At 45.0% G+C, this 26587-nt stretch overlaps 2 protein-coding genes across 10 annotated transcripts in view; one reads left to right on the top strand and one right to left on the bottom strand.

Annotated features, from left to right (window-relative positions):
- ZNF793 (zinc finger protein 793) overlaps positions 1–26587 on the bottom strand; it is a 62264-nt gene that overhangs the window by 12924 nt on the left and 22753 nt on the right. Inside the window, exons 1-4 of one of the 8 annotated variants that reach the window (XR_013410545.1) lie at positions 13522–14247; positions 12762–12900; positions 2056–2171; positions 1261–1306 (exon numbers count right to left, since the gene is read on the bottom strand). The exons of 1 other annotated variant lie outside the window; for it this stretch is intronic. Coding sequence is in view for 6 of the 7 variants with exons in the window: in XM_077982526.1 (XP_077838652.1) it covers positions 1261–1275 (15 nt within the window). In the remaining variant the exon portion in view is untranslated. Of the gene's footprint in view, positions 1–1260; positions 1307–2055; positions 2172–12761; positions 12901–13521; positions 14248–26587 lie in introns of those variants that run through there. 6 more of the 8 variants (XM_077982526.1, XM_077982528.1, XM_015123643.3 and 3 more) reach the window with 6 other exon arrangements.
- ZNF569 (zinc finger protein 569) overlaps positions 14110–26587 on the top strand; it is a 107991-nt gene continuing 95513 nt past the window's right edge. Inside the window, exons 1-3 of one of the 2 annotated variants that reach the window (XM_077982406.1) lie at positions 14110–14324; positions 15139–15333; positions 16030–16152. The gene's annotated coding sequence lies outside the window, so the exon portion shown is untranslated. Of the gene's footprint in view, positions 14325–14795; positions 14934–15138; positions 15334–16029; positions 16153–26587 lie in introns of those variants that run through there. The other variant, XM_077982404.1, reaches the window with a different exon arrangement.

The raw sequence follows: 26587 nt of genomic DNA, 5'->3' as shown, positions 1-26587 counted from the left end.
GAGATCCCGGCATAAGTTGTGAAGGAGCAGGACAGTCACTGAGGGAGACCCATGGGTACCAGCCTAGGAAGGTCCTGGTGATCCTGTCTTTAAGTGACTGTGTATTAAAGAATTTGACCTTGCCAAAACAGAGGTGTGGCCTTTGCCCTCAGCTGCTGGGAAGTAATCTCTATACTCTTGGAATGTCCTCAGAGTGTCCTTGTTTACCTAGTGGCCTTGGGCCACACTAGATAGTCTAATGATGTGGTTTATAATGAGGGCTTTGGGTCACAGGCATCAGATCAATCTCTTGAAAGGGCTGCAAACTGAGGTCAGCAGTGGGAACAGTCAAGCCTTTCTACATGATCAACCACCAATAAAAAGTGGACACCAGGGCTTAGGTGCACTTTCCTTGTTGGCAAGGCTCCATGTGTATTGGCACACGTTACTGCTGGGAGGATTTAGCACTGTTTTGGACTCCCTTAGGAAAAGACAGAAGTTCTATATGTGGAACTCTCCTAAACTCTGCTTCATGGGCCTCTTCACTTGGTTGATTTTACTTACGTACTTAATTAATTAATTTTGAGACGGAGTCTTGCTGTGTTGCCCAGGCTGGAGTGCAGTGGTACAATCTCGGCTCACTACAACCTCCATCTCCTGGGCTCAAGAGATTCTCCTGCCTCAGCCTCCCGAGTAGCTGGAAATACAGGCATGCGCCACCATGCCCAGCTAATTTTTGTATTTTTTTTAGTAGAGACAGGGTTTCACCGTGTTGGCCAGGCTGGTCTCAAACTCCTGACCTCAGGTGATCCAACTGCCTTGGCCTCCCAAAGTGCTGGGATTACAGGTGTGAGCTACCGCTAGCGGCCAGCTTAAAACCTTTCTGAGAATTATCCTTGGACAAAGGGTACTGTGCCATCCAAGGATATCTACCCTCCTTGAGGCAGCCTACAATCAATGATTAGTTGATTTCAGAATATAAAAGCCTCCTTGCCTCCATTCACAACAATGCTGAAGGCCATCCCAGCTCCAGAGTATAAGATTCCCTGAGGCCTCTGTTCAACAACTCCCTCAGCCCAATCCAGCTTCCCTCACTGCCTTACAGGGGTTCTAAGAGCCTGCCTAATAAACCTCCGGTGAGAAAAATCTCCATCTATGAGTCAGCTTCCCTGAGAACCCAGCCTGTATGTACAAACTGTACATACTTACAATGCATACTTTTTTTTTATCTAGGACAGTTTCCCCAGGAAGGAAAACTGGGTTACTTAATGTGATACTCACCTGGTACTCGATCATTTTCTGCTGTTCTTGGAAAAAGATCTGACACCTGTAGACATGTGGGGGGAAGAAGATGGAGAAAGAGAACAGAGTGTAAGGGACTAGGCCTGTCTTAGAAATTGCAAATTTCCTTTGTAAATCTTGTACAAAAATCCATGCTTTTAGCTGGGTGTGGTGGCTCACACCTTATTTGAGGCCAGGAGCTAGAGACCAGCCTGGACAATATGGCAAAATGCTATCTCTACAAAAAAAGAGAAAAAATTAGCCAGGCATGGTGTTGCACACCTGTAGTCCCAGCTATCCAGGAGGCTGAGGTGGGGGATCACTTGAGCCTAGGAGGTCAAAGCTGCAGTGAGCCATGATCCTACTACTGCAATCTGGCCTGGGTAACAGAGTAAGACCCTGTCTCAAAAATTAAATAATAAATAAACAAATAAATATCCTTTATCTCTTACTTGTTTCAAATACTTTGAAATATTGTACAGGTCATAAAGCGTAGACCATAAAGCATGGTTGCCATAGTATCTAAATGCCCCACACCCCAAGACATTTAATGATTATAAAAGGAAAAGAAGTAACTTTTTCTTGGAAAAACTTGGCAGTATCGCTTAGTCAAGTGATCAGTTAACATGACCAGTAATGAAATATAAGACATCATGTGCCTTCTGATATAATGCACTGTGAAGGGTACAACATCCCTTCTGTGGTATTCACACCCCAAATGCATACCTGAACCTAATCAATGAAGAGAGACATCAGACAAAACCATACTGAGTTACAATATAAAAAATAACCTACCTATACTCTTCAAAAATGTCGACTTCATGGAATATGAAGACCGAGAAACTGCTCCTGATTAAAGGAGACTAAAGGGATGTGTCACCTGAAGGCAGCATATGATCCTGGATTGGATCCTGGGATGGAAAAAGAAAAGTTGCTATAGGGCCAGGCACAGTGGCTCACGCCTGTAATCCCAGCACTTTGGGAGGCCGAGGTGCGTGGATCGCCTGAGGTCAGGAGTTTGAGACCAGCCTGGCCAAGGTGGTGAAACCCTGTCTCTACTAAAACTACACATATTAGCCAGGCATGGTGGCAGGCGCCTCTAATCCCAGCTACTCAGGAGCCTGAGGCAGGAGAATCATTTGAACCCAGAAGGCAGAGGTTGCAGTGAGCTGAGATCACGCCATTGCACTCCAGCCTGGGTGACAAGAGTGAGACTTGGTCTCAAAAAAAAAAAAAAGAAAAGTTGCTATAAAGTGACAGTTGACATCTGGTTGTAGACTGGATTAGTCTAGTCTATATTCTGTATTAGTCTAGTTATCATGATTATTAAATCATTATAACACTGACTTAGTAATCAGTGTTAATTGCCTGGTTCTGAAAACTATCAGTTATATAAGAAAATGTTCTCATTCTTAGGAAATATACCCTGAAGTACTTATGGGTAAAGGAGCATCATATCCGCAAGTTAGTCTTAAGTAGTTAAAGAAAAGAAATAATAAGAATGATATATTTATGATATAACATAATCATCTATATACATATATATTTGTATATAGAAAGACAGCACATGTAAACATGGCTTTATATAGATGAACCTAGGTAAGGAATACATAGGAGACTACAGTAATATTCTTGCTTTTTTTTGGAAAAAAATTTCCAAATAAAATGTTTAGTTAAAAACAAAAGGCTGGGTGCGGTGGCTTACCCCTGTAATCCCAGCACTTTGGGAGGCTGAGGCAGGTGGATAACCTGAGGTCGGGAGTTTCAGACAAGCATGACCAACATAGTGAAACCCCATCTCTACTAAAAGTACAAAATTAGCCGAGTGTGGTGATGTGTGCCTATAATCCCAGCCACTCGGGAGGCTGAGGCAGGAGAATCCCTTGAACCCAGGAGGCGGAGGCTGCAGTGAGCTGCGATCGCACCATTGCACTCCAGCCTGGGCAACAAGAGTGAAACTCCATCTCAAAAAAAAAAAAACTGGTCATGCACGGTGATTCAAGCCCGTAATCCCAGCACTTTGGGAGGCCGAGGTGGGCGGATCGCTTGAGGTCAGGAGTTCGAGAACAACCTGGTCAACATGGTGAAACTCTGTCTCTACTAAAAATACAAAAATTAGCCGGGCATGGTGGTGCATGTCTGTAATTCAGAGATTGTGCCATTGTACTCCAGCCTGGGTGACAAGAGTGAAACTCCATCTCAAAAAAAAAAACAAAACAAAATTATATACAGTAGGCCCATAAATTCTGCCACCACCACCGTTCTGAGAATCCAGGGCCTTTTCTGCCTCTGAGTCAGGATGGAATGAACTCATCACATTCCAAGAGGCCAGGTGAGGTACCAAAAATGACAGGAGAGCAAGTCTAGAAAGGTCCAGCAAGAATAAAGGAGCGGATGGGCCATACCCCATACCACAAGATAGCAGAATGCACTGGGCTAGATGGATGTCCCCTTCTCCTGAAAGAACGTACCTATCGCACCTGCAGCGAGACTCTGGCCTCTCTACCTCTCCCTTCACTCTGTCTCCCTGGATCTTGGGCTGACCCTCCTCCCTTCATGTAGCCATGGAGAGTCCCTGAAAAGAGTAACGTCTTCAGGTTGGTCAGCTTCTGGCTCAAGGATGAAGCTATTTCCTTTTATGTGGGAGTCTTTGCTCTGACAAGAGGTATGGGGTCTCAGTGATTCCTTCAGAAGGGAATTTTCATCCCAAGTTCCCTTCTCCTGGACAGAGGGTCTTTAACCTGGCCTGCCTAGGCGCTCACAGCTCCGTCTCTCAACAGTAACTCACACTCAGCTGCAGGGCCTTCTGTAGATGTTGTAACCAAGGTCCTGTGGCTCTAAGGGCTGGCAGGAGCTAGAGAACCCTAATGTCCAGCAAGGTGGCAGGATCCAAAGGTCTGCAGGGCACCCAGAGAACCTGAAGATAAGCAGATCCCATGGTGAGAGTCATCCACTCATCCCTCCCCAAACACTGCCTGGGGCCTCAGGGGGAAAAGCCTGCAGAGGCTGTGCAGGAGACATAGCTGAGTGATGGCTCTGCTCTGGGACTGCAGCACGGGAAAATGCCACAAAGACCCTTGTGTCTGAGCCACTCCCTGAGCCAAGGAATGACTCAGATACAAGTTTGAAGCCAAGCACTTCCTCTGACTAACTGAGAGAATCTGGGCTAGACACTTTACCTCTCTAGGCCTGTTTCCTCATCTGTGAAAACAGAAAGAGGCTGTCAAACAGACTTGAAAACCAGAAAACCTCGGTTCAAATGCAGGCGCTGCCATTTACTGATGTGTGATGTTGAGTGAGTTACTTAGTCTCTCTGTGTCTCAATATCCCCATCATTTATTTATTATTTTACCCTCCTTTGATTTTTAATGGAGAAAGACATTTTCCCCATCTATTTATTGGTCATTTGCATTTCTTTTGTAAACAATCTGTTTATGCACTTATGATTTTCCTGAGTTATTTGCAAAAATTAATTTATAAGTGCTCTTTATATATTGAGGCTATTAATCCTTTGTCATATTTGTTATAAACATGTTTTTATAGATAACATTTGTCCTTATTTGTCATTTGTCCTTAAACTTGGGTTTATTAGTTTCCAAATACCAAACAAGTTTTATTGGTTATTTTTAATAGTCAACTTGTTGATTGTTTTCCCCTTATAGTTTCTGCTTCTGGTAGTATTTTCGGTAAAAGTCTTTTCCACAAGATTATTAAAATGGTCTTTTTGGCTTACAAGATTGGTAAAGGGCCGGGCGCGGTGGCTCAAGCCTGTAATCCCAGCACTTTGGGAGGCCGAGACGGGCGGATCACGAGGTCAGGAGATGGAGACCATCCTGGCTAACCGGTGAAACCCCGTCTCTACTAAAAAATACAAAAAACTAGCCGGGCGAGGTGGCGGGCGCCTGTAGTCCCAGCTACTCGGGAGGCTGAGGCAGGAGAATGGCGTGAACCCGGGAGGCGGAGCTTGCAATGAGCTGAGATCTGGCCACTGCACTCCAGCCTGGGTGACAGAGCAAGACTCCGTCTCAAAAAAAAAAAAAAAAGATTGGTAAAGATGGAAATCATATCTCTTACACTGCTGGTAGGACGGTAGGATATTACAGCTTTCTGAAGGGAATTTATATCAGAATTTTTTTTTTTTTTCTCTGTCGCCCAGGCTGGAGTGCAGTGGTGAGATCTGGGATCACTGCAAGCTCCACCTTCTGGGTTCACACCATTCTCCTGCCTCAGCGTCCCCAGTAGCTGGGACTACAGGTGCCCGCCACCACGCCTGGCTAATTTTTTTGTATTTTTAGTAGAGACGGGGTTTCACCACGTTAGTCAGGATGGTCTCAATCTCCTGACCTCGTGATCTACCCACCTTGGCCTCCCAAAGTGCTGGGATTACAGGCGTGAGCCACCACGCCCGGCCCTATCAGAATTTTTAGAGTGCACACTCATTAAACCACTCTTCAACATCCAATAATGTGTCTCTAGGAACTAATTCGTCTCACTAAAAGAAAAGATAAAGGTACAAGGATGTTCATCTCACCTTTGCTTACAAAAGTAAAACAACTGGAAGCAATCAAAATGTACCAACAATAATTTATTTATTTTTTCATTTATCTATTTCTTTATTTGAGATAGCCTGGAGTACAGTGGCATGATCATGGCTTGCTGCAGCCTCAAACTCCCGGGCTTAGGTGATCCTCCCACCTCAGCATCCAAGTAGGAGGGACTATAGATGTGCACCAGCGCACCTGGCTAATTTTTTTTTTTTTCTTTTGTAGAGACAGCGTTTCGCCATGTTTCCCAGGCTGGTCTTGGACTCCTGGACTCAAGCAATCCACCCACCCTGGCCTCCCAAAGTGCTGGGATTATAGGTGTGAGCCTATAATCCTACACCCAGCCTGTCCCAGCAATTAAAAGATTGGCGGGCTGATATTGGTGAGCCACAGAATGGAACACAACGCAGGCATTAGTAATAGTAGTGGAGGCCGGGCGCGGTGGCTCACGCCTTGTAATCCCAGCACTTTGGGAGGCCAAGGCAGGCAGATCAACTGAGGTCAGGAATTCGAGACTAGCCTGGCCAACATAGCAAAACCCCATCTCTACTAAAAACAGAAAAAATTAGCTGGGCGTGGTGGGAGGCGCCTGTAATCCCAGCTACACGGGAGGCTGAGACGGAGAATCAGTTGAACCCAGGAGGCAGAGGTTGCAGTGAGCCGAGATTGCACCACTGCACTTCAGCCTGGGTGACAGAGTGACACTCCACCTCAGGAAAAAAAAAAAAAAAAAAAAAGAAATAGTAATGGAGTGGTGTACTCTGACTTGGAACTACATTTGTGATGTATTTTGAAGCAGGAAATACAAGTCATAACATACGATGTGAAGCATAATTCTATTTTTTTAATTATGTAAGTCCAAATCTATGAAAATATTAACAGTTGCTTTCTCTGAGTTGGGGATTGAAAGGAATTTACATTGCATTTTTGAAGTGTTCATTTTCTAACTTTTCCAATAGCCTCATAATTATATATTTATTTAGATAATAGCAATAATAACAATAACAAAATTTACAATAATGACCAATCAAAACAAGCATGGTCTTACATAGGAAGAACAAATAAAACTATGACACATCATAGAAACTGACAGAAATAGAAAAGAAAAAAAAAAACCTAGCTTGTATTTATTGAGCCCTGATCTCAACTTAGGCACTGTGCAGGTTATTTCCTCAAATTGACTCATTTATTCCTCACACTGCCCTCTAAACCGAGTCCTACTCCGTTTCTAGATAAAGACATAGTACCTGAGAGAGCTGAAGAACTAGCACACAGCAGCACTGAGATATACACCCGACTAGCCTGGCTGTGGTGCTTCGGTTTATAACTTCTTAGTCTTGCTGCCTCTCAGAGACAGATTTGCCTTCTAAAAGAGCAATGCAACATTTGATGTGCTTTTTTTTTTTCTTTTCTAGACAGAGTTTCTCTCTTGTTGCCCACACTGGAGTGTAGTGGTGCGATCTCAGCCCACTGCAGCCTCCACCTCCTGCGTTCAAGGGATTCTCCTGCCTCAGCCTCCCAAGTAGCTGGGATTACTAAAATCACCTCCAGCTGTAGATACAGACTAAAATATTAAGGCAGGAAACAGTAACTGGATACATATGGTAAAACTATGATGAATGTTTTCTTCAATTTCCTTCAACAACAAGGAAAAATTAGTAATTTTCCTTTTTTATTTAAAAACGGATTTTTTCCTACTGGGGATGCCCATCTGAACACGGAGCCAAGTGTGGCAGACAAAAGCAGTGCCACCTATCCTGATTAATAAGGAAATGTGAAAAAGATCCCTTCCTCCCTCAGCCCCAATTCCTCCCTAAAACTGAGCAACTATGGAGAGAATCCGCGTGAAGATGAAATCAATCATTATCTTTCTTGGTAAAGAGTCAATCTCAGGCAGGGCACAGTGGCTCATGCCTGTAATCCCAGCATATTGGGAGGCCGAGGTGGGCAGATTGCTTGAGGCCAGGAGTTCAAGACCAACCTGGCCAACATGGTAAAACCCCATCTCTACTAAAAATACAAAAATTAGCTGGGTATGGTGGTACACACCTGTAGTCCCAGCTACACAGGAGGCTGAGGAAGGAGAATTGCTTGGACCTGGGAAGGAGAGGTTACAGTGAGCTGAGATCGCACCACTGTACTCCAGTGTGGGTGACAGAGCAAGAATCCAAATTAAAGAAAAAAAAAAAAGAGTCAATCTTGGAAAGCAGTATTGCCCTGCAGTCAGTCACTCTTCTAACAGCATGGCAGCCATCTGATGGGCACTATCTCAGCATTGTGACATGATTGTGACTTACACACCCTTATCATCAGTCCCTAACATTTGAACTCAAAAGTCATATTTTGCCATATAGATACCATCATCTAGATGCTCTCAGTCACAAACTTAAAACTAGATCATAGGCCGGGCACAGTGGCTCACGCCTGTAATCCCAGCACTTGGGAGGCCGGGGTGGGTGGATCACCTGAGGTCAGGAGTTTAAGACCAGCCTGACCAACGTGGTGAAAACCCATCTCTACTAAAAATGTAAAAATTAGCCGGGCGTGGTGGCATATGCCTCTAGTCCCAGCTACTCGGGAGGCTGAGGCAAGAGAATCACCTGAACGCAGGAGGCAGAGGTTGCAGTGAGCCAAGATCGCGCCATTGTACTCCAGCCTGGAGAAAAAGTGGGAAACTCTTGTCTCTAAAAAAAAAAAATTTTTTTAAACTAGATCATAGGTCTCTCATTGCCACCCATTGTGGTTTCACAAAAGCGAACTCAGTATCTTCTCCCTCAACTTATTCTTCCTCTTAGGTTGTAGCCTCTGTCTCCTGAAGCTGTATGTTTGAAAGCTTTGTTTAGCACATTACCTCTTATTACTTATTTTTCATAAATGTCCTAGATATTCTCAAATGTTTCATCTTCAACATAAACTATAGAATTATTCTGTTATAATTTGGGGCAAAGAGATCCCTTCTTAAGATTTTGCTTAACATTTCACTGAATTTGTCCATTCATGTAAGAAAATACTGACAATTCTGAAAATTGTTGAGCCTTCCAATCCAAGAACAAGGCTTCAATATTTACTCAAGACTTTCTATATATCTCAAAATGTAATGTTTTATGCTTTCACATAGGTACTCCAATTTTGTTTTCATATCTGTTACTGGATAGTCGACTGTGTTTTCAGCAACCTCCACATCCCAAGTACAAATGATTATCCTGCCTCAGCCTCCTGAGTAGCTGGGACTACAGGCTCTCGTCACCATACCAGGCTAATTTTTGTATTTTTAGTAGAGATGGGGTTTCACTCTGTTGGCCAGGCTGGTCTCGAGCTCCTGATCCACCCGCTTCAGCCTCCCAAAGTGCTGGGATTACAGGCATGAGCCACCACACCCAGCCTTCAGTTTAGAATTTTGTCCTGGTGTTTGTGTGGTTTCAGAATTTCAAACAAAATTTCCTCATGGTATGAATGCCTTGGCTTCACATGTATATGATTCAAATGGAATCCTGTCAAATTCAATGAATATGAGTCAATCAAGTGGACTCATAGGGGATATATGAAATTCAGTTCAAATTCAAAAGCAGGCAAAAGTAATCCACTATATTAAACCCTAGTTACCCCTGGGGTGGCAGTAGGTATTGACCAGTAAGGACACCTTCAAGGTGTTAGAAGCGATGAATATCTTGATCTAGGCTGTGGTTACAGGATTCTGTAATATAAAAATTCATTGAGTTGTACCTTAAAGATAAGCCCACTTGACTACATGTGTATTATGCCTCAATTTTTTTAAAGAATTCTTTTTTTTTGAAACAGGGTCTCACTCTGTCACCCAGGCTAGGGTGCAGTGGCACGATCATAGCTCACTGCAACCTTGAACTCCTGAGCTCAAGGAATTCTTTCACCTCAGCCTCTCCAGTAGCTAGGATCACAGGTGTGAGCCACCACACCCAGCTAATTTTTTTTTTTTTTGAGACAGAGTTTCACTCTTCTTGCCCAGGCTGGAGTGCAGTGGTGCAATCTCGGTTCACTATAAACTCTGCCTCCTGGGTTTAACTAATTCTCCTGCCTCAGCCTCCCAAGTAGCTGGGATTACAGGTACCCACCACCAAGCCCAGCTAATTTTTTTTTTTTTTTTGTATTTTTAGTAGAGATGGAGTTTCACCATGTTGGTCAGGCTGGTCTTGAACTCCTGACCTGAGGTGATCCACTCGCCTTGGCCTCCCAAAGTGCTGGGATTACAGGCGTGAGCCAACATGCCCAGACTACCCAGCTAATTTTTAAATTTTGTGTAATGATGGAGTTTCGCTATGTTGCGCAGGCTGGTCTCAAGCTTCTGGCCTCAAACAATCGTCCTACCTCAGCCTACCAAAGCACTGAGATTACGGACGTAAGCCACTGTGCCTGGCCAAAAAGGGAATATTTAATGACCTGGAGAAATGTCTGTTATATAAATGAAATTATCTCCATTCAAACTTAGAAATTTTGTTCAAACACAGGCTGGGCACAGTGGCTCACTACTAAAAAATACAAATTAAAAATACACCTCTACTAAAAATACAAATTAGCTGGGCATGGTGGTGCGTGCCTGTAATTCCAGCTACTTGAGAGGCTGAGGCAGGAGAACCGCTTGAACCCGGGAGGTGGAGGTTGTGGTGAGCCGAGATCACCCCATTGCGCTCCAGCCTGGGCAACAAGAGTGAAACTCCGTCTCCAAAAAAAAAAAAAAAAAGAAATTTTGTTCAAACACAGCCACATCTTGCCTCTCCCCATGGTGCTCCTCCCCTCAATGAATATCCCATTACATTAGGGATCAAAAACAGACAAAACTAATCTGTAAGGTTAGAAGCTAGGAGAATGGTTCCCTCTGGCAGAGTAGTAACTGGGAGGGGCATCATGAGGGCATGGTGCTAGAATGTTGTTTTCTGATCTGAGTGCAATACCCAGGGGTATTCCCTTGTGACAATTCATTGAGCTGCATATTTATATACATTTTTGCATATATCTTATATCACAATAAAAGGTTTATGTAAAACTTTTTTTTTTTAATTATTTGCTCTGAAACCTGGCACTGAGCACAGTATGGGTAGTGAAGGGAATCAACGTGGAGGAAAAAATACCCAAACTCCTTTCCCTGGCTTATTACTTCACCCATGCTAAGCAGCTATCTGTGTTTGATTCTGTGCAAATGAAAAATAGGGACTATCTGCTTTTAAAACTAAAACATGACCTATGTGGGTTCTGAAAGATGTTACCTGCCTTAGCATCCAGCTGCCTTTATTTCTTAAGATGCTACAGGCATTGTGCTTTTTCTGAAGGTTACATAAAGATCAAATGTAATAATTTTTTAAAGTTAAAATATTGTTTTGGCATTGTACCTTTTCATTAGAGTAATGGTCAAAATCTTATTTTCTGACTCAGAAACTGAAAGTCAAATACTGCATGTTCTCACTTATAAGATAATAATGTGTACATATGGGCCGGGCGCAGTGGCTCAAGCCTGTAATCCCAGCACTTTGGGAGGCCGAGACGGGTGGATCACGAGGTCAGGAGATCGAGACCATCCTGGCTAACACGGTGAAACCCCGTCTCTACTAAAAAATACAAAAAACTAGCCGGGGAGGTGGCGGGCGCCTGTAGTCCCAGCTACTTGGGAGGCTGAGGCAGGAGAATGGCGTAAACCCGGGAGGCGGAGCTTGCAGTGAGCTGAGATCCGGCCACTGCACTCCAGCCTGGGCGACAGAGCGAGACTCCGTCTCAAAAAAAAAAAAATCATGTGTACATATGGACATAGAAAGCAGAATAATAGACATGAGTGACTCTGAATGGAGGGAGGCTAGGAAGCGGGTAGGGAATGAGAAATTACCAGATAGGTTCAATGTACATTATTCAAGTGATAGTTACACTAAAAGCCCAGGCTTCCCCACTATGAAATATATCCATGTAATCCCAGCACTTTGGGAGGCCGAGACGGGTGGATCACGAGGTCAGGAGATCGAGACCATCTTGGCTAACACAGTGAAACCCCGTCTCTACTAAAAAATACAAAAAACTAGCTGGGCGAGGTGGCGGGCGCCTGTAGTCCCAGGTACTCGGGAGGCTGAGGCAGGAGAATGGCGTGAACCCAGGAGGTGGAGCTTGCAGTGAGCTGAGATCCGGCCACTGCACTCTAGCCTAGGCAAGAGAGCCAGACTCCGCCTCAAAAAAAAAAAAAAAAAAAAAAAAAAGAAATATATCCATGTAACAAAACTGCACTTATATCCCCTACATCTATTATTTTAAATCTTATTTCCATTTTATTTGCAATCCCATCTCAGCCATTTTAATAACTATTCAATTTCAGTTTCAGTGATGAACAGTTTCTAAAAGTAGCTTTAAATTTTGTTTTGTGGTTGTTGTGGCTTTATCTGTCTCGAATTTTTTCTGCCAGGACTTTATAAGGAACTGATTAGTGAAGGTTAAATGTGGCTATGCGTAAAATATATAGGACAAGGCAAAAAGACTCTCAGAATACAATAAATTCCAAATCTAGTTTCTCTTCCTTTGATAATTTATTTTTAAGCTGAGCCTAGATGAAAGTATTTTCTAAACACTCTCAGTTTGCTCTTTCAGCCAAATCTTTTACATTATCATTTTATTTTATTTTGTTTATTTGTATTTATTTATTTATTTTGAGACAGAGTCTCATTCTGTCATCCAGGCTGGAGTGCAGTGGTACAATCTCGGTTCACTGCAATCTCCACCTCCAGGGTTCAAATGATTCTCCTGCCTCAGCCTCCAGAGTAGCTGGGACCTCAGGCGCCCGCCACCACGCCCAGCTAATTTTTGTGTTTTTAGTAGAGGCAGGGTTTCACCATGTTGACCAGGCTGGTAACTCCTGACTTCAAATGATCCACCCACCTTGGCCTCCCACAGTGCTGGGATTACAGGCATGAGCCACTGCACCCAGCCTACATTATCATTTTAGATACTTACTCAGTAAATTTGTTTTCTAACCACGGGCAAGGTCACATCCATCCCTGCTGTCACAGAGTCGGAATGGATTTCCAGAAACCAGGCTCACTCTTGGGATGCTGTCACAGATGCGTATGTCATTACTTTTACCAGAAAGAACCTTAAAGGAAACAGGAAAAAATATGCATTAGATCACTAACAAGAACAATAGAAGCCACATCTTTAATAACATGGTACTTCAGATAAGTTTAGCACGCGATCCTTTCAAATTATTTTCATTATTGTGGAGAACAATAAAAAGGGTGTGGGTTCAGAAAAGAGTTTTGAGATGGGCCTTGGTGGAGAGGAACTGGCTGCTATTCAGCTAGGGAGTGTCATTTGAGTGAAATGTGTTCCCACAGATTGAGGCTTTCAGCCTCAAATCTGTGATTTTCCCATCCCCAATCTCCACATTTCAGGACCCTCAACACCAACCCTTATAAGCCTCCTAATCAGACACACATAGTGTCCCCAGTCACCGGCCTCCAATCTCCAACCCTCAGAGGTTTTCATAGTCACTGATATTCCCGTATGTTTAAATCTGACCAGGAGAGACTACTGGTCAGTAACTACAAAGCACACTGATCCGATCTGATTGCCAGTGAATTTACACCGCCCCCAATCGTGAACCCACACTGTTCGCCAATGATATCCCAACGACTGAGGATTAATTGTTGATTCTCACAGTCCCACCCCCACCCACAAGTGACAGTCCGAATAACTGAGCCTCATTGAGGCGTACCTTTAAGATAAGCACACTTGACTCTATTCTCCATTCCCTGATCTACAAAAGTCCAATCGTTATTACTCTCCGATCCTCCACCGATGATATGAAGTAAGTCTCAATCACCGATGGCCCAAAACATTTCTCCAAATATTCATCACCACTGACCCCCCTCATAACTGAACCCCAAAGTTTCCACAATCACCAATTCCGGTACCCAAACTATTACTGCCCACAGAACTTAGAACCTCCGATCACTCATCCTCTCGGGCTCAGATCATTAAACTTAAAGCTCTCTAAACCAGTGTCTGAAAAATCCCAATTGACCCCAGACCCATGAAGACCACTATAACTGACCCCATGCACCCTGAAAATCAAGACATTTCACAGAACTCGCATTTATTGATTCCCACACACTCCCAATCCATCTTCTTCAGAGACTGTGCCATTGACTCCCGCCAACCTCTGCCTGCCACCACTGAGGCCCCGCGAGGTTCAGACGTCCAATCTCTTAACCCTTCAGTCCCCTTGTCGTTGACCCTCACGGGCACCCATAACTGACCCAGTCGGCCACCGTAGTCGGCAGCTCACTATCCTTCACCAGTTCCCAGGTTTGACCGTTTCTCAAACCGACCCTTCCCATTTATGCTGCGCCCAGAATCTGAAATTGATCGTCCTGCCACACAGCCTTATCGCGGTATAAGGTCGTCCCATCCTGAATGGCCGGTGCGCAGACTCAATTGCGACTTTGAGGCTGTCAGCGGCCACCCGGCAACGTTCCAGAGAACAGGATTCTGGGTTTCTCAAAGCTGTAATGGGAGGTATGATGGCGACGCCCGCTTGACTCCTACCGGGGGCGGCCATGTTTAAAGCTGTGCCGTACAACGGATGGTTACGCCCTTTCTTTGCCCGACCAAAAGATAAGGCTATTTTAGGACAAGGAGAAGCAAGTGTCCCTGGATCCCTAAACAGAGATGTCATCTCTGCTCTTAACTCAGCATCCCAGATGCCAAAACCTCCTGTGACTAACATGGGGGCGCCCAGACATCAATGCTGAGCTTTCTTTGTTTCCAGCAGCCTGATAAGATGGCCGCGAACATTTTTACCGCTTCTTACGTGCAATGGGTGCAGCCTCTCCTAGGAGGAGTTCCCCTATGGCAATGTGAAACTTTTTCTGAGCCAGCTCTGGGAGTTACAGAGCAGCGAAGAGACTCGCTCTTCTTTTAGGGAGACAGAGACAGCCTAAGGAGGGGGCGTGACTTCACGGAAAGGGCGGAGCCGCAAGGAAAGGGCGGGGCTGCCGCAGCGGGAAGAGATCTGAGTTCTTAGCGCATAATGGAAAGGAAATGTTGAAAGCAAGATTTTTACCTAAGGAGGCTTGCCCGATAAGCCGACCTGAGGGAAGAATATGAGTGCAAGAAGTTTATTTGGTAGGTAGGGGATGGAGAAGTGAGACGGGAGCGATGGGAACGACTATAGAGTGCGTCGGTGAGCCGGTTAGCTCTGTGATCAATGAGGGCTCTGTCAGCTTGGGAACTCTGGGGGATTGTGTAGAAACAACTTCCAAGTTGTCACAACCCCCAGGCCGATGAAGCTGACATATGTCTACACCATCTCTCTTCCCCATTGTTTTAGAGCCACTCCAGAGGTGTTAAAGCTCCAGCACTTCCAGCCTGCCTCATGGGAAGGTCTTAGGCTGAGTCTATAGGTGCCTGCAGTAAGAAGCCAGCGGTCTGCATATGATTGCCCAGGGGTAGTGGCTGGGTACCAACAGCATTCACTACAGGCCTGCCTTGGATACCGCCTAACGCAGTGCTCTGCATATCAAAGGTATTGGAACTTCTCTAGAAAAGATTGCCTTGTCTTATGAAAATGGCTTTTTTAAAAAATCCTAATTCCAACTGGTTATCCTAGCAACTGATACAATAACTGACCTCCAAAATGTTTCCCAATGATTCCTACCTCCTACTATTCACACTCTTATGTAGTTCCCTCCCACATTGTACCAGGGTTGGACTGTGAGACTAATAGAATATAGTACCAGTGATAGATGTCACTGCTGAGATTAAATATAATAATAAAAGGCACATTGACTTCTGTCTTAAAGGCTGCTGCCCCCACTTTGAGAGAAGTTAGTTGCCATGTCATGAGGATACCGAGACAGCCTATGGAGAGGCCCATGTAGCAAGGAACTAAGCCCTCCACCCAATAGCCTGGGAGGAGCTGGGGCCTTCCTATAACCAAGTGGGTCACCCTTGGAAGCACATCTCCCAGCCCCAGTCAAACCTTGAGATGACTGCAGCCCCTGCCAATTATTTGACTGCAACTGCATGAGAGACTCAGTCACAAGCAGTCAGCTATAGCAGCTCCTGTATTCCTGACCCTCAGAAAGTATGTGAGATACTAAATTCTTGTTGTTTTAAGCTTCTGAGTTTAGGGTAATTTGCTATGCGTCAACAGATAACTTCAATGCTGTGTTAAATGCTACAGTTGACATTTCTTATTCTTTCTTTTTTTTTTCTTGAGACGGAGTTTCACTCTTGTTGCCCAGGCTGGAGTGCATTGGTGCAATTTCGGCTCACCGCAACCTCTGCCTCCTGGGTTCAAGCGATTCTCCTGCGTCAGACTCCTGAGTAGCTGGGATTACAGGTATGCGCCACCACGCCTGGCTAATTTTGTTATTTTTAGTAGAGATGGGGTTTCTGAATTCTTTAAGTACAGTTTCTAAACTTGTGAGATAATTCTGTCAGAGGGAGATTATTACCAGTTTCCTCTTTTTCCTTGTGATGGAAAAATTAAAAGCCTATGGCACTGCTAGATTTTTAAAATTTAACAAAGATGTCAAGAGTCCTTGCTTCATTTGATTTAATATTAATATAAGTGGTTTATATGACAACACTTTGAAGGGACTATAGTAATTAATTTAAAATCACCATTTAGGATGCGCATGGTGGCTCACACCTGTAATTCCAGCACTTTGAGTGTTGTAACCAAGTGAGTTGTAGAGAAACGCCACACTCTGAGACTAATTCAGGAGTCCTTTTATTGCCAGCGACCGAAACATGGCTAGAGCTCAAAATTCTCTCGGTCCCGAAGAAGGGGCTAGATTTCTTTTTATACCGTGGTCTAAATAGGGGAGGGGGAGTATAGCTGAAGCAATTTTTACAGAAGCAGAACAAGCAAACAAATTTAAAAAGATTAACTGCTTACATTTACAGAAAAGTAAACAGTTCCAGGTGCAGGGGCTCAAACTATCACAAAGAGATAATGCAGAGGCTTTGGGTACCATCCCCCAAGCGCGTCCCCAGGAACTGCTGGTTCAGCTTGTCTCAATATCTCATCAGTAAGCGCATTCCTGGATGAGCTTGGAGTCAGCTTGCACTAGTTATGTCCTTAAGGGATGGGGGGATAAGGGGGATGCAAGTGAAGAAACAAAAATGGGGTCTGTCCAGCTCTCTCGGCTAAGAGAGACAATCAGGTTAAAACAAGGTAGAGTATCACATTCCCCACTCATGTTTTGGGGGAATCAAATCATTGATTCCTCGGTTATAACAAGGGGGTTATATTGGGTCCTAAGATACATAAGTTTCACAGAAGCTATGCGCTGCTTTATAAAGTTAAGAAACCAATTTAATATACAAGACCCGAAAACTAAACCTAACAAGAGGAGGAGAAGGGATCCTGCCAATCCAGTAATTAGAGGATTCAGCTATGGATTCCAGTTAAACATGTTTTGGTACCAGGGGTGTTATTTTCCTGTTCTTGCTGGCGTCTGTCTAGATTTTTTCAAAATCTTTGGAGAGGATCCTTTATGACTCCAGACTGATTGGCATAGAAACGACAGCTCTCTCCTAGAGCTGCACATAACCCTTTTTGGGAGAGAAATAGCAGATCCAGGCCTCGGCGGTTTTGAAGGACTACTTCCGCTAGAGACTCTACCTGGGAATGCGGCATATTTATGGCTGATTGGAGATTGCTTAAATCAGCATCTACTTGTTGAGACAGGGACATTAGTCCAGCTTCTCTCTGAACCAGGGCAGCCATGCCAATGGCTGCTGATCCAGCTATGCTAAGGCTGGCCAGAAGGGGTACAAGGAGTGGGGTGGCTCGGCGAAACCTGGAATGTAATTCAAGGGGAGCGATGAGAAGTTGCCCTTCTGGCCCGCTGTACACACAGACCTAGGGGAGCACATGAACCAACATGCACAGGAGAGGCCCAGGTTCAGTCCCATTGATGCAGCGAGTGAGGCCTGAAGTATGGGCCAACCAGGTATTGTTAGGTGTCTGGTAGGAGACTGAGGTGTTTAAGGAAGTAAGTAGAGATTGATTACAGGTGGCCTGAAAGGGAGACGCAGACAAGTTATACCTGGTGCTAATTAGACAGGAGGCGTTTCCTGACACGTATCCTAGTGTAAGGGCATGGGGGCGTGTACGACAAGGAAGAGAGTCAATTTTAGCCTGGCTTCTACTCCTAAACCAACATAATATGGGGGTTTTGCTTTTAGGCACAACCAACAATCTTGGGCTAGTTTAGGCTGGGTGAGATTAAGGAGGTAACGTACCCCGTCCAGAATGGACATTAGGCTGGGCTAGAGATGTGGTCATGGTAGCTGAGATTTAGGAACCTGGAGAGGCGGCGGGATGGTTAAATCGACCCTGTCTGGGTGTCTTTGGAACACAGGGTCACCTAAATCAGTTGAAGGACCAATTTGCTTAGGAGGGCTCCATGGGACCAGGATTTTTTTCTGGATGGTGAACATAGTTCCAACATCAAATCCCGAGATATAAAGCCTTAATCCCCATGACATGCCATAATACCATTGAGCCGAACCAGGGTTACGGACAGTTATAGTAAGAGGGTTACTATTTTCTATAATACACAGTCTAGGATGGGAAATGCGAGTTATGGAGAGGGTTGAGAACCGGGTTGATCCTCCAGGCTAAGTGGCTACGGTTACACACGACCAGTGAGGGCAGAAAAACTGGTAAGAATCTCAACTAGAGTCAGGGTGATTTCCAGGACAGAGGTAAAAGTCAGCATTCTGGAGTCCTTTTTCTGCACCTTCAGAGCTTCCACATCCAGTCCGGCTTCCTGTGTGTCTGAACCCTGCAGCAAGGTCGATGTTCCCCACTCCCATGACCGGCAGGTGGTGGTGTTCTTCCTGGGTACTGGCAGGCTCTGGGAACAAAGCACATAAATCGACTGCAAAAGAGACTTCCTTGGAGGTTCCTGCCTTCCAAGTGGTGTTTGCAAACATACGTCCTGTTGTGAAAGAAGTGAGAAAAGAGTAGAGGAGGCAGAAGGCATAATAGGCAGAAACAAACAAAAGAGGTAAATAAAGAGAATTAATCTGATGGCTTCCCTCGACTTAGGTGCAGTTTTAAGGGGCCTGGCCCAGGCTTGGGGACCCATGTTTCTTGCTGGGCTTTGTTGGCTTTTTTGATGCGAGAGTGATGAATCCAAGCAGAAATCCCATCCACTTTCAGAGCTGTTGGCGTGGTGAGGATGACAGTATGAGGTCCTTTCCAGGCAGGAGTGAGTCCTCCTTTCTGCAGCCTTTTAACATACACCAGGTCACCCGGCTGGAAAGAGTGGCAGGGCCCCGTCTGGTCAGGAACTGGATTGGGGTGTGCTCCCTGGACAAGCAGCTAGATGATGTCCTGTACCTGTTGGAGAGACTGCAGGTACTGTAACAAATTAGCTTGTGAGATTTCTGCTAAATGGGTATCTCTTAGCTTAGGCAAGACAGGTGGAGCCCTTCCATACATGATTTCAAAAGGTAAAAACCCAGCCCGGTAAGCGGTGCATCTTACTCTAAGAAGGGCTAAAGGAAGGAACTTTACCCAGTCCTCACCAGTCTCTAGGATTAATTTTGTAAGAGTACTTTTTAGGGTGCGGTTCATGCGTTCTACCTGTCCAGAGCTCTGAGGTCGATAGGCACGATGGAGTTTCCATTGAATGTTTAATGCCTTGCTGACCGACTGAGCTATGGACGAGGTGAAGGCTGGTCCATTATCAGACCCTATGGCAACAGGCAACCTGTGTCGAGGGATGATTTCATTTAGTAAAAGCTTATCTACCATGGTGGCAATTTCGTTTCTGGTGGCAAATGCCTCAGTCCATCCGGAAAAGGTGTCTACTAGCACCAGGAGGTATTTATACCCTGGTTTTTCTTCTGCAAAGTCAATTTCCCACTTTTCTCCTGGCGAGCCTCCCCAGAGGCGGTGGCCTGAGCTGGGCTTGGGACCTTGTTTGGCGTTTACCTGAGCACAAGCTGTGCACAGGAGAGCTGCTTGGTTAGTGAAGTCCTGAAGGTGAGGGATCTTGAAATGGCTCCTTAGAAGCTGGGCCAGTTTTACTCCGCCCAAATGGGTGGTAGAATGCAGACGATTGATTAAAGTTTCCTGAGGGCTCAGGGCATGAAAATTCTGGAATCAGGAAGAATCCACCAACCTTCTTGATTTTCACTGGCTTGAAGATCTGAATCTTGTATTTCTTCTTCCGGGGAGTATTCTGGGTGGTCTGGTAAGTCAGACTGCAGAAAGGACACAGCGAGCAGTAGGGTCAAAGGCGAGACTGGGAGCTGAGCTGCCCCTCGAGCTGCAGAGTCGGCTCTTTGGTTACCACGGGCAACGGCCATGTCTTCTCATTGATGTCCTTTGTAGTGAATTACAGCCACCTGCTGAGGAAGCCAAACAGAGATGCACCACGACGCCCGGCTAATTTTTGTATTTTTAGTAGAGATGGGGTTTTACCATATTAGCCAGGCTGTTCTCGAACTCCTGACCTCAAGTGATTCGCCTGCCTCAGCCTCCCAAAATGCTGGGATTACAGGTGTAAGCCACTGCGCCTGGCTGGGGCTATTGACTTCAAAGATAATTTAGGGGGTGAGGAAAATGTTCTATGTATTGTTTTAGGTGGTGGTTTCATGGGCCTATGTAATTGTCAAGACTCATCAAAGTGAACACTTATTTGTGTTATTATATGTAAATTATACCTTCATTTTTAAAAGAAAAAGCATACTGTTGAGAGTATTGAGTAGTGATGTGGGCCAGGGAACAGAGAGGGAGTAGAAAAGAAGTAACCGAACTTTATCATAGTCTGCAGAAAGATAGGACCCTGCCAAGGTCATCATCAGCATTTACGGCCTATGACAGGGCGATTCCTCTAGGCAGAGGAATTCGAGAAAGGAGCCTCTAGGCAGACTTAGCTCCAAGGCTCTGGGCTAACCCAACCTGCACTGACCATCAGTGCTCACTTGTTCCAGTGAGCTTATGCCTATAGGTCCAAGCCTTGAACTACATGTGGTGGCCCTGGACACTGTCATCATTTAAAAGGATACAGGCCCCAAATTTGGCCTAAAAGGAGGCACAGCGCTTCCTTGCTCTGGAGCAGAAAGGACCTTACCTGGGCCTGAGTGTTGTTTGTTTGTTGTAGGGGAAAGAAAGAGAGATCAGACTGTTACTGTGTTTATGTAGAAAAAGGAAGACATAAGAAACTTCATTTTGATCTGTAGTAAGAAAAATTCTTCTGCCTTGAGATGCTGTTAATCTGTAACCCTAGCCCCAACCCTTTGCTTGTAGAAACATGTGCTGTATTGACTCAAGGTTTAATGGATTTAGGCCTGTGCAGGATGTGCTTTGTGAAAAATGTGTTTGCAGGCAGTATGTTTGGTAAAAGTCATTGCCATTCTCCAGTCTCGAGTACCCAGGGACACAATGCACTGCGGAAGGCCACAGGGACCTCTGCCCAAGAAAGCCTGGGTGTTGTCCAAGGTTTCTCTCCACTGAGACAGTCTGAGATATGGCCTCGTGGGAAGGGAAAGACCTGACCGTCCCCCAGCCTAACACCTGTAAAGGGTCTGTGCTGAGGAGGATTAGTGAAAGAGGAAGTCCTCTTTGCAGTTGAGATAAGAGGAAGGCATCTGTCTCCTGCTCATCCCTAGGAATGGAATGTCTTGGTATAAAACCCGATCGTACATTCTATTTACCGAGATAGGAGAAACCGCCTTGTGGCTGGAGGTGAGACGTGCTGGCGGCAATACTGCTCTTTACTGCACTGAGATGTTTGTGTAAAGTTAAACATAAATCTGGCCTATGTGCACATCGAGGCACAGCACCTTTCCTTAAACTTATTTATGACACACAGTCCTTTGCTCATATGTTTTCCTGCTGACCCTCTCCTTACCATTACCCTATAGTCCTGCCACATCCCCCTGAGATAGTAGAGATAGTGATCAATAAATACGGAGGGAACTCAGAGACTGGGGACGGTGCGGGTCCTCTGTATGCTGAGTGCCGGTCCCCTGGGCCCACTTTTCTTTCTCTATACTTTGTCTCTGTGTCTTTTTTTCTTTTTTCTTTTTTCTTTTTTTTTTGAGAAGGAGTTTCACTCTTGTCTCCCAGGCTTGAGTGCAATGGTGTAATCTCGGCTCACGACAACCTCTGCCTCCCGAGTTCAAGTGATTCTCCTGCCTCGGCCTCCCAAGTAGCTGGGATTACAAGCATGTGCCACTATGCCCATCTAATTTTGTATTTTTTAGTAGAGACAGGGTTTCGCCATGTTGGTCAGGCTGGTAAACTCCCAACCTCAGGTGATCTACCTGCCTTGGCCTCCCAAAGTGTTGGGATTACAGATGTGAGCCACCGCGCCTGGCGTCTCTGTGTCTTATTTCTTTTCTCAGTCTCTTGTCTCCATCTTGTGAGAAATACCCACGGGTGTGGAGGGGCAGGCCCCCTTCAGTTTGTTGTTTTTTTATTTTTATTTTTATTTTTTGGTGTTTTGTCTGGTTTAGTTTGACTTTTTGGGTTTTTTTTTTTTTTAGAGACAGGATCTCACTCTGTTGTCCAGGCTAGAGTGCAGTGGCACCATCATGGCTCACGGCAACCTTGAACTCCTGGCCTCAAGTGATTCCCCTGCCTCAGCCTCCCAAGTAGCTGGAACTACTGGCACACACCACCATGCCCAGCTAATTTATTTTTATTTTTTTGTAGAGATGGGGTCTTGCCATCTTTCCCAGGCTGTGGCCTGAGTGTTAATAGAGATGTAGCTTGGCATGAGTGTAGGGTGCTCTGGATCTGGGTGGGATGTGGCCATCTCTGGATCAAGTTGATCATGGGAGTAGCCTGGGATGAGGAGAGGCCACAGCCCATCCTGTCCTGAGAGTATGTGGAGGCGGGGAGAGCACAGGGGCAAGGGTGAAACAAGTATCAAAGTATAATTTTCAAAAACTTGTAATTTTTAACTCTTTTACAGATATTCAAAGATTCATATCACTTATTAGCAAGGGAATTGGAAATTGATTTCCAAGTGAACAGGTATATACATTTTTTTCAGTGAAAAATAATAGAATATTTGAATAAGATTGCAAAGTTAGATATAAAAACTATTTAATATCACTACAGGGCAATAAAACCATACCTTTAAGGTTATTTCTTCTGCACAGAATCAATTTGTAGCTATACCAGATGAATATATGAAAATGCATCAATTGTCTGCAAGTTAACATCTATTTTTACACGACCTACATCCTAATCAATAACAGAGTCAATCAAATAAAGGTTCATTACACCAGAGCAATGAATTCTCAACCCGGGGCAGTTTTAAGCCCCAGGGGACATTTGGCAATGCCTGAAGATGATTTTGGTTGTCACAATGGTGGGGGTAGGATACTACTGGCATCTAGTAGAAAGAGGCCAAGAATGCTTCCAGTCACTCTGTGATGTAGAGAAGAATCCTCTGTAACAAAGGATTATCTGGCCCAAAATGTGAATGGTGCTGACTGTGGGAAAACCAGTCCCTAGAACAGTTTGTTAGACTGTGTTGTAGTATGACTTTGCAAGGATACACGGGATAACAAAATAATATATTTTCCTTATTTCCTAGTGTCATGTGGTGCAAGGTTAAAGATAACCAGGGGCACACATGCTTGTATCTTGCCACAATGTCAGCCTTTTATTGATGCTAGTTCAATCACAGCAACGTGAGCTACGTGGAGTTCCCAAGGAGGCATTCTCCTTAGTACTTCCCCTTCACTCCGGAGGCAGAGCAGCGGCACACAGGTTCAAGATACTCCAGAAGTCAGTCAATATTGCAAAGCATATATAATAGTGTACCCTTTTTTTGGTGGGGGGACAGAGTCTCACTCTGTTGTCCAAACTGAAGTGCAGTGGCGTGATCTCAGCTCACCACAACCTCTGCCTCCCGGGTTCAAGTGATTCTGCTGCCTCAGCCTCCCGAGTAGGTGGGACTACAGGTATGCACCACCATGCCCAGCTAATTTTTTTCTATTTTTAGTAGAGACAGGGTTTCACTATGTTGGCCAGGCTGGTCTCGAACTCCTGACCTCGTGATCCACCTGCCTCAGCCTCCCTAAGTGCTGGGATTACAGGTGTGAGCCACCACACCCAGCCAATAGTGTACTTAATATATAAACGTTCTTGGTCAGACATTCTACAACAAACAAAGGAATATTTAATATCAAGAGGAAAAAGAGATAGGAGAAAGGGTTAAGGAACCAGTCCATGGGCAAAGACAAAAGAGGTCCTAGTCTGGACTTAGGCAGTCCATCAGTCTTGCAAGAAAGAATTTTTGATGTGGCACAGCCTTCCACAACAGATGCCAAGTTCTTATCACAAGTAACTGCAAGATAGTGTCAGTTAAGATGGCCTTTTCATGCTGCTGAAGGCCTAATCTTTATTGTCACAGAGTCCTCTGGAGAGAACTGATGGTGGAAGAATGTGCTTGTTCATGTGCTTAACTGGTTGGATGCAGTCTTTATTCTTTTTTAATTAAGCAAAATATCTTGTTGGCAAAGTGTTCTATGAAAAATGAAATGGAGCCGGGCGCGGTGGCTCAAGCCTGTAATCCCAGCACTTTGGGAGGCCGAGACGGGCGGATCACGAGGTCAGGAGATCGAGACCATCCTGGCGAACACGGTGAAACCCCGTCTCTACTAAAAAATACAAAAAACTAGCTGGGCGAGGTGGCTGGCGCCTGTAGTCCCAGCTACTCGGGAGGCTGAGGCAGGAGAATAGCGTAAACCCGGGAGGCGGAGCTTGCAGTGAGCTGAGATTCGGCCACTGCACTCCAGTCTGGGCGACAGAGCGAGACTCCGTCTCAAAAAAAAAAAAAGAAAAATGAAATGGAGTCTTTTTCTAAGATGGAGTTAGGTATGTCAAAGGTGCTCTATACACCTAGTTTCTGATAACTTATTATTTTTTTTTTGAGACGGAGTCTCACTCTGTTGTCCAGGCTGGAGTGCAGTGGTGCGATTTTGGCTCACTGCAGCCTCTGCCTTCCAGCTTCAAGTGATTCTCCTGCCTTAGCCTCCTGAGTAGCTGGGACTACAGGCGCACACCACCATGCCTGGCTAATTTTTGTATTTTTAGTAGAGACGGGATTTCACCATGTCGGCCAGGCTGGTTTCGAACTCCTGACCTCAGGTGATCTGCCCTCCTCAGCCTGCCAAAGTGCTGGGATTACAGGCGTGAGCCACCACGCCCAGCCTGGTTGTTCTCAATTCTAACTACATCTTAAAATCACCCAAAGAGATTTTTAAAATCCCAATTCTTGGGCTCCACCTCCAGAAGTTCTGGTTTGATTTTCCTGGGGTAAAGCCCTGTTTTTCTTTTTTTCCTTTTTATATTTCACCAGGTATGGGAAGCTGTGGATTCATAACCTGAGTAAATTAAGGAATTTCACATTATGAACTCAATTTGAGATGGGCTGGACTGGTGATACCTGGAAGGGGTAAATGACAATCCACTCTGGAGGCACCTTATGCCTTAGGGAGCATCCACAAATCATTTTTCAGGAACAGTGACCAGCAAGTTGTCACAGATATCCAGCATGCAAGGGGACAGAACCACATGAATAAGATCAAATAGAAACAACAGATAGTATAAGCAGATTCATCTAAACTGAGTAGCTTTGAACTAGGGATGTTGCTTTGGTTTGGGTTCAAGGCCCCCATTCAACATCTCTTAGCCCACAATGGTGAGTCTTCAAGACATATGAATATACATTACAGTGACAGCTAGCCCTTGGTATCTGCTGGCACGTAGATACCATTGCACCACTAATTTCCCATAGAACCTACCCCTCCTCCAAAGTCTTTATAGGAGCTGTAGTAGTTGCCTCTGTTTAGATCATGGGTTTTATTTCCCACTCTGTCCTCTATATGTGGTGCTAGATATTATTTCTTTTTTTTTTTTTTTTTTTTTTTTTTTTTTTTTGAGACGGAGCCTCGCTCTGTCGCCCAAGCTGGAGTGCAGTGGTGCAGTCTTGGCTTACTGCAAGCTCCGCCTCCTGGGCTCACACCATTCTCCCACCTCAGCCTCTTGAGTAGCTGGGACCACGGGCGCCCACCACCACGCCCGGCTAATTTTTGAAAACATTTTTAGTAGAGACGGGGTTTCACTGTGTTAGCCAGGATGGTCTCGATCTCCTGAACTTGTGATTCACCCATCTCAGCCTCCCAAAGTGCTGGGATTACAGGCGTGAGCCACTGCGCCAAGCCAATATTGTTTATTTCTAATCAGCACTAATTTCTACCTCTTTTTGTGCTCTTACCTTTGTTTCAGGGGCTGGAAACCTAACAATTTCACTTCCTAGACTACTTGCTAAAAGTCACCTAAACAGTCAAAAAAAAAAAAAAAAAAAAAAGACACTGGGCTATAGCTCAGATTACACAAGTATCTCTAGCTAAAGGATATGAATGAGTGAATGAGGCAAAATAGGGAAGAGAAGAAGGGCTTTAATTTTTTTTTTTTTTTTTTTTTTTTGAGACAGAGTCTGGCTCTGTTGCCGAAGCTGGAGAGCAGTGGCGTGATTTCGGCTCACTGCTGCCTCTGCCTCCTGGGTCCGGGTTCAAGCAATTCTCCTGCCTCAGCCTCCCGAGTAGCTGGGATTACAGGCACACACCACCATGCCCAGCTAATTTTTGTATTTTTAGTAGAGACGGGGTTTCACCATGTTGGCCAGGCTGGTCTTGAACTCCTGACCTTGTGATCCACCCACCTCGACCTCCCAAAGTTCTGGGATTACAGGCATGAGCCGCTACGTCTGGCAGGGCTTTAATTT

The sequence above is a fragment of the Macaca mulatta genome, chromosome 19 (genome assembly GCF_049350105.2).
Source record: "Macaca mulatta isolate MMU2019108-1 chromosome 19, T2T-MMU8v2.0, whole genome shotgun sequence".
NCBI classification, from domain to species: domain Eukaryota; kingdom Metazoa; phylum Chordata; class Mammalia; order Primates; family Cercopithecidae; genus Macaca; species Macaca mulatta.
This window is presented reverse-complemented; position numbering and strand designations above follow the sequence as displayed.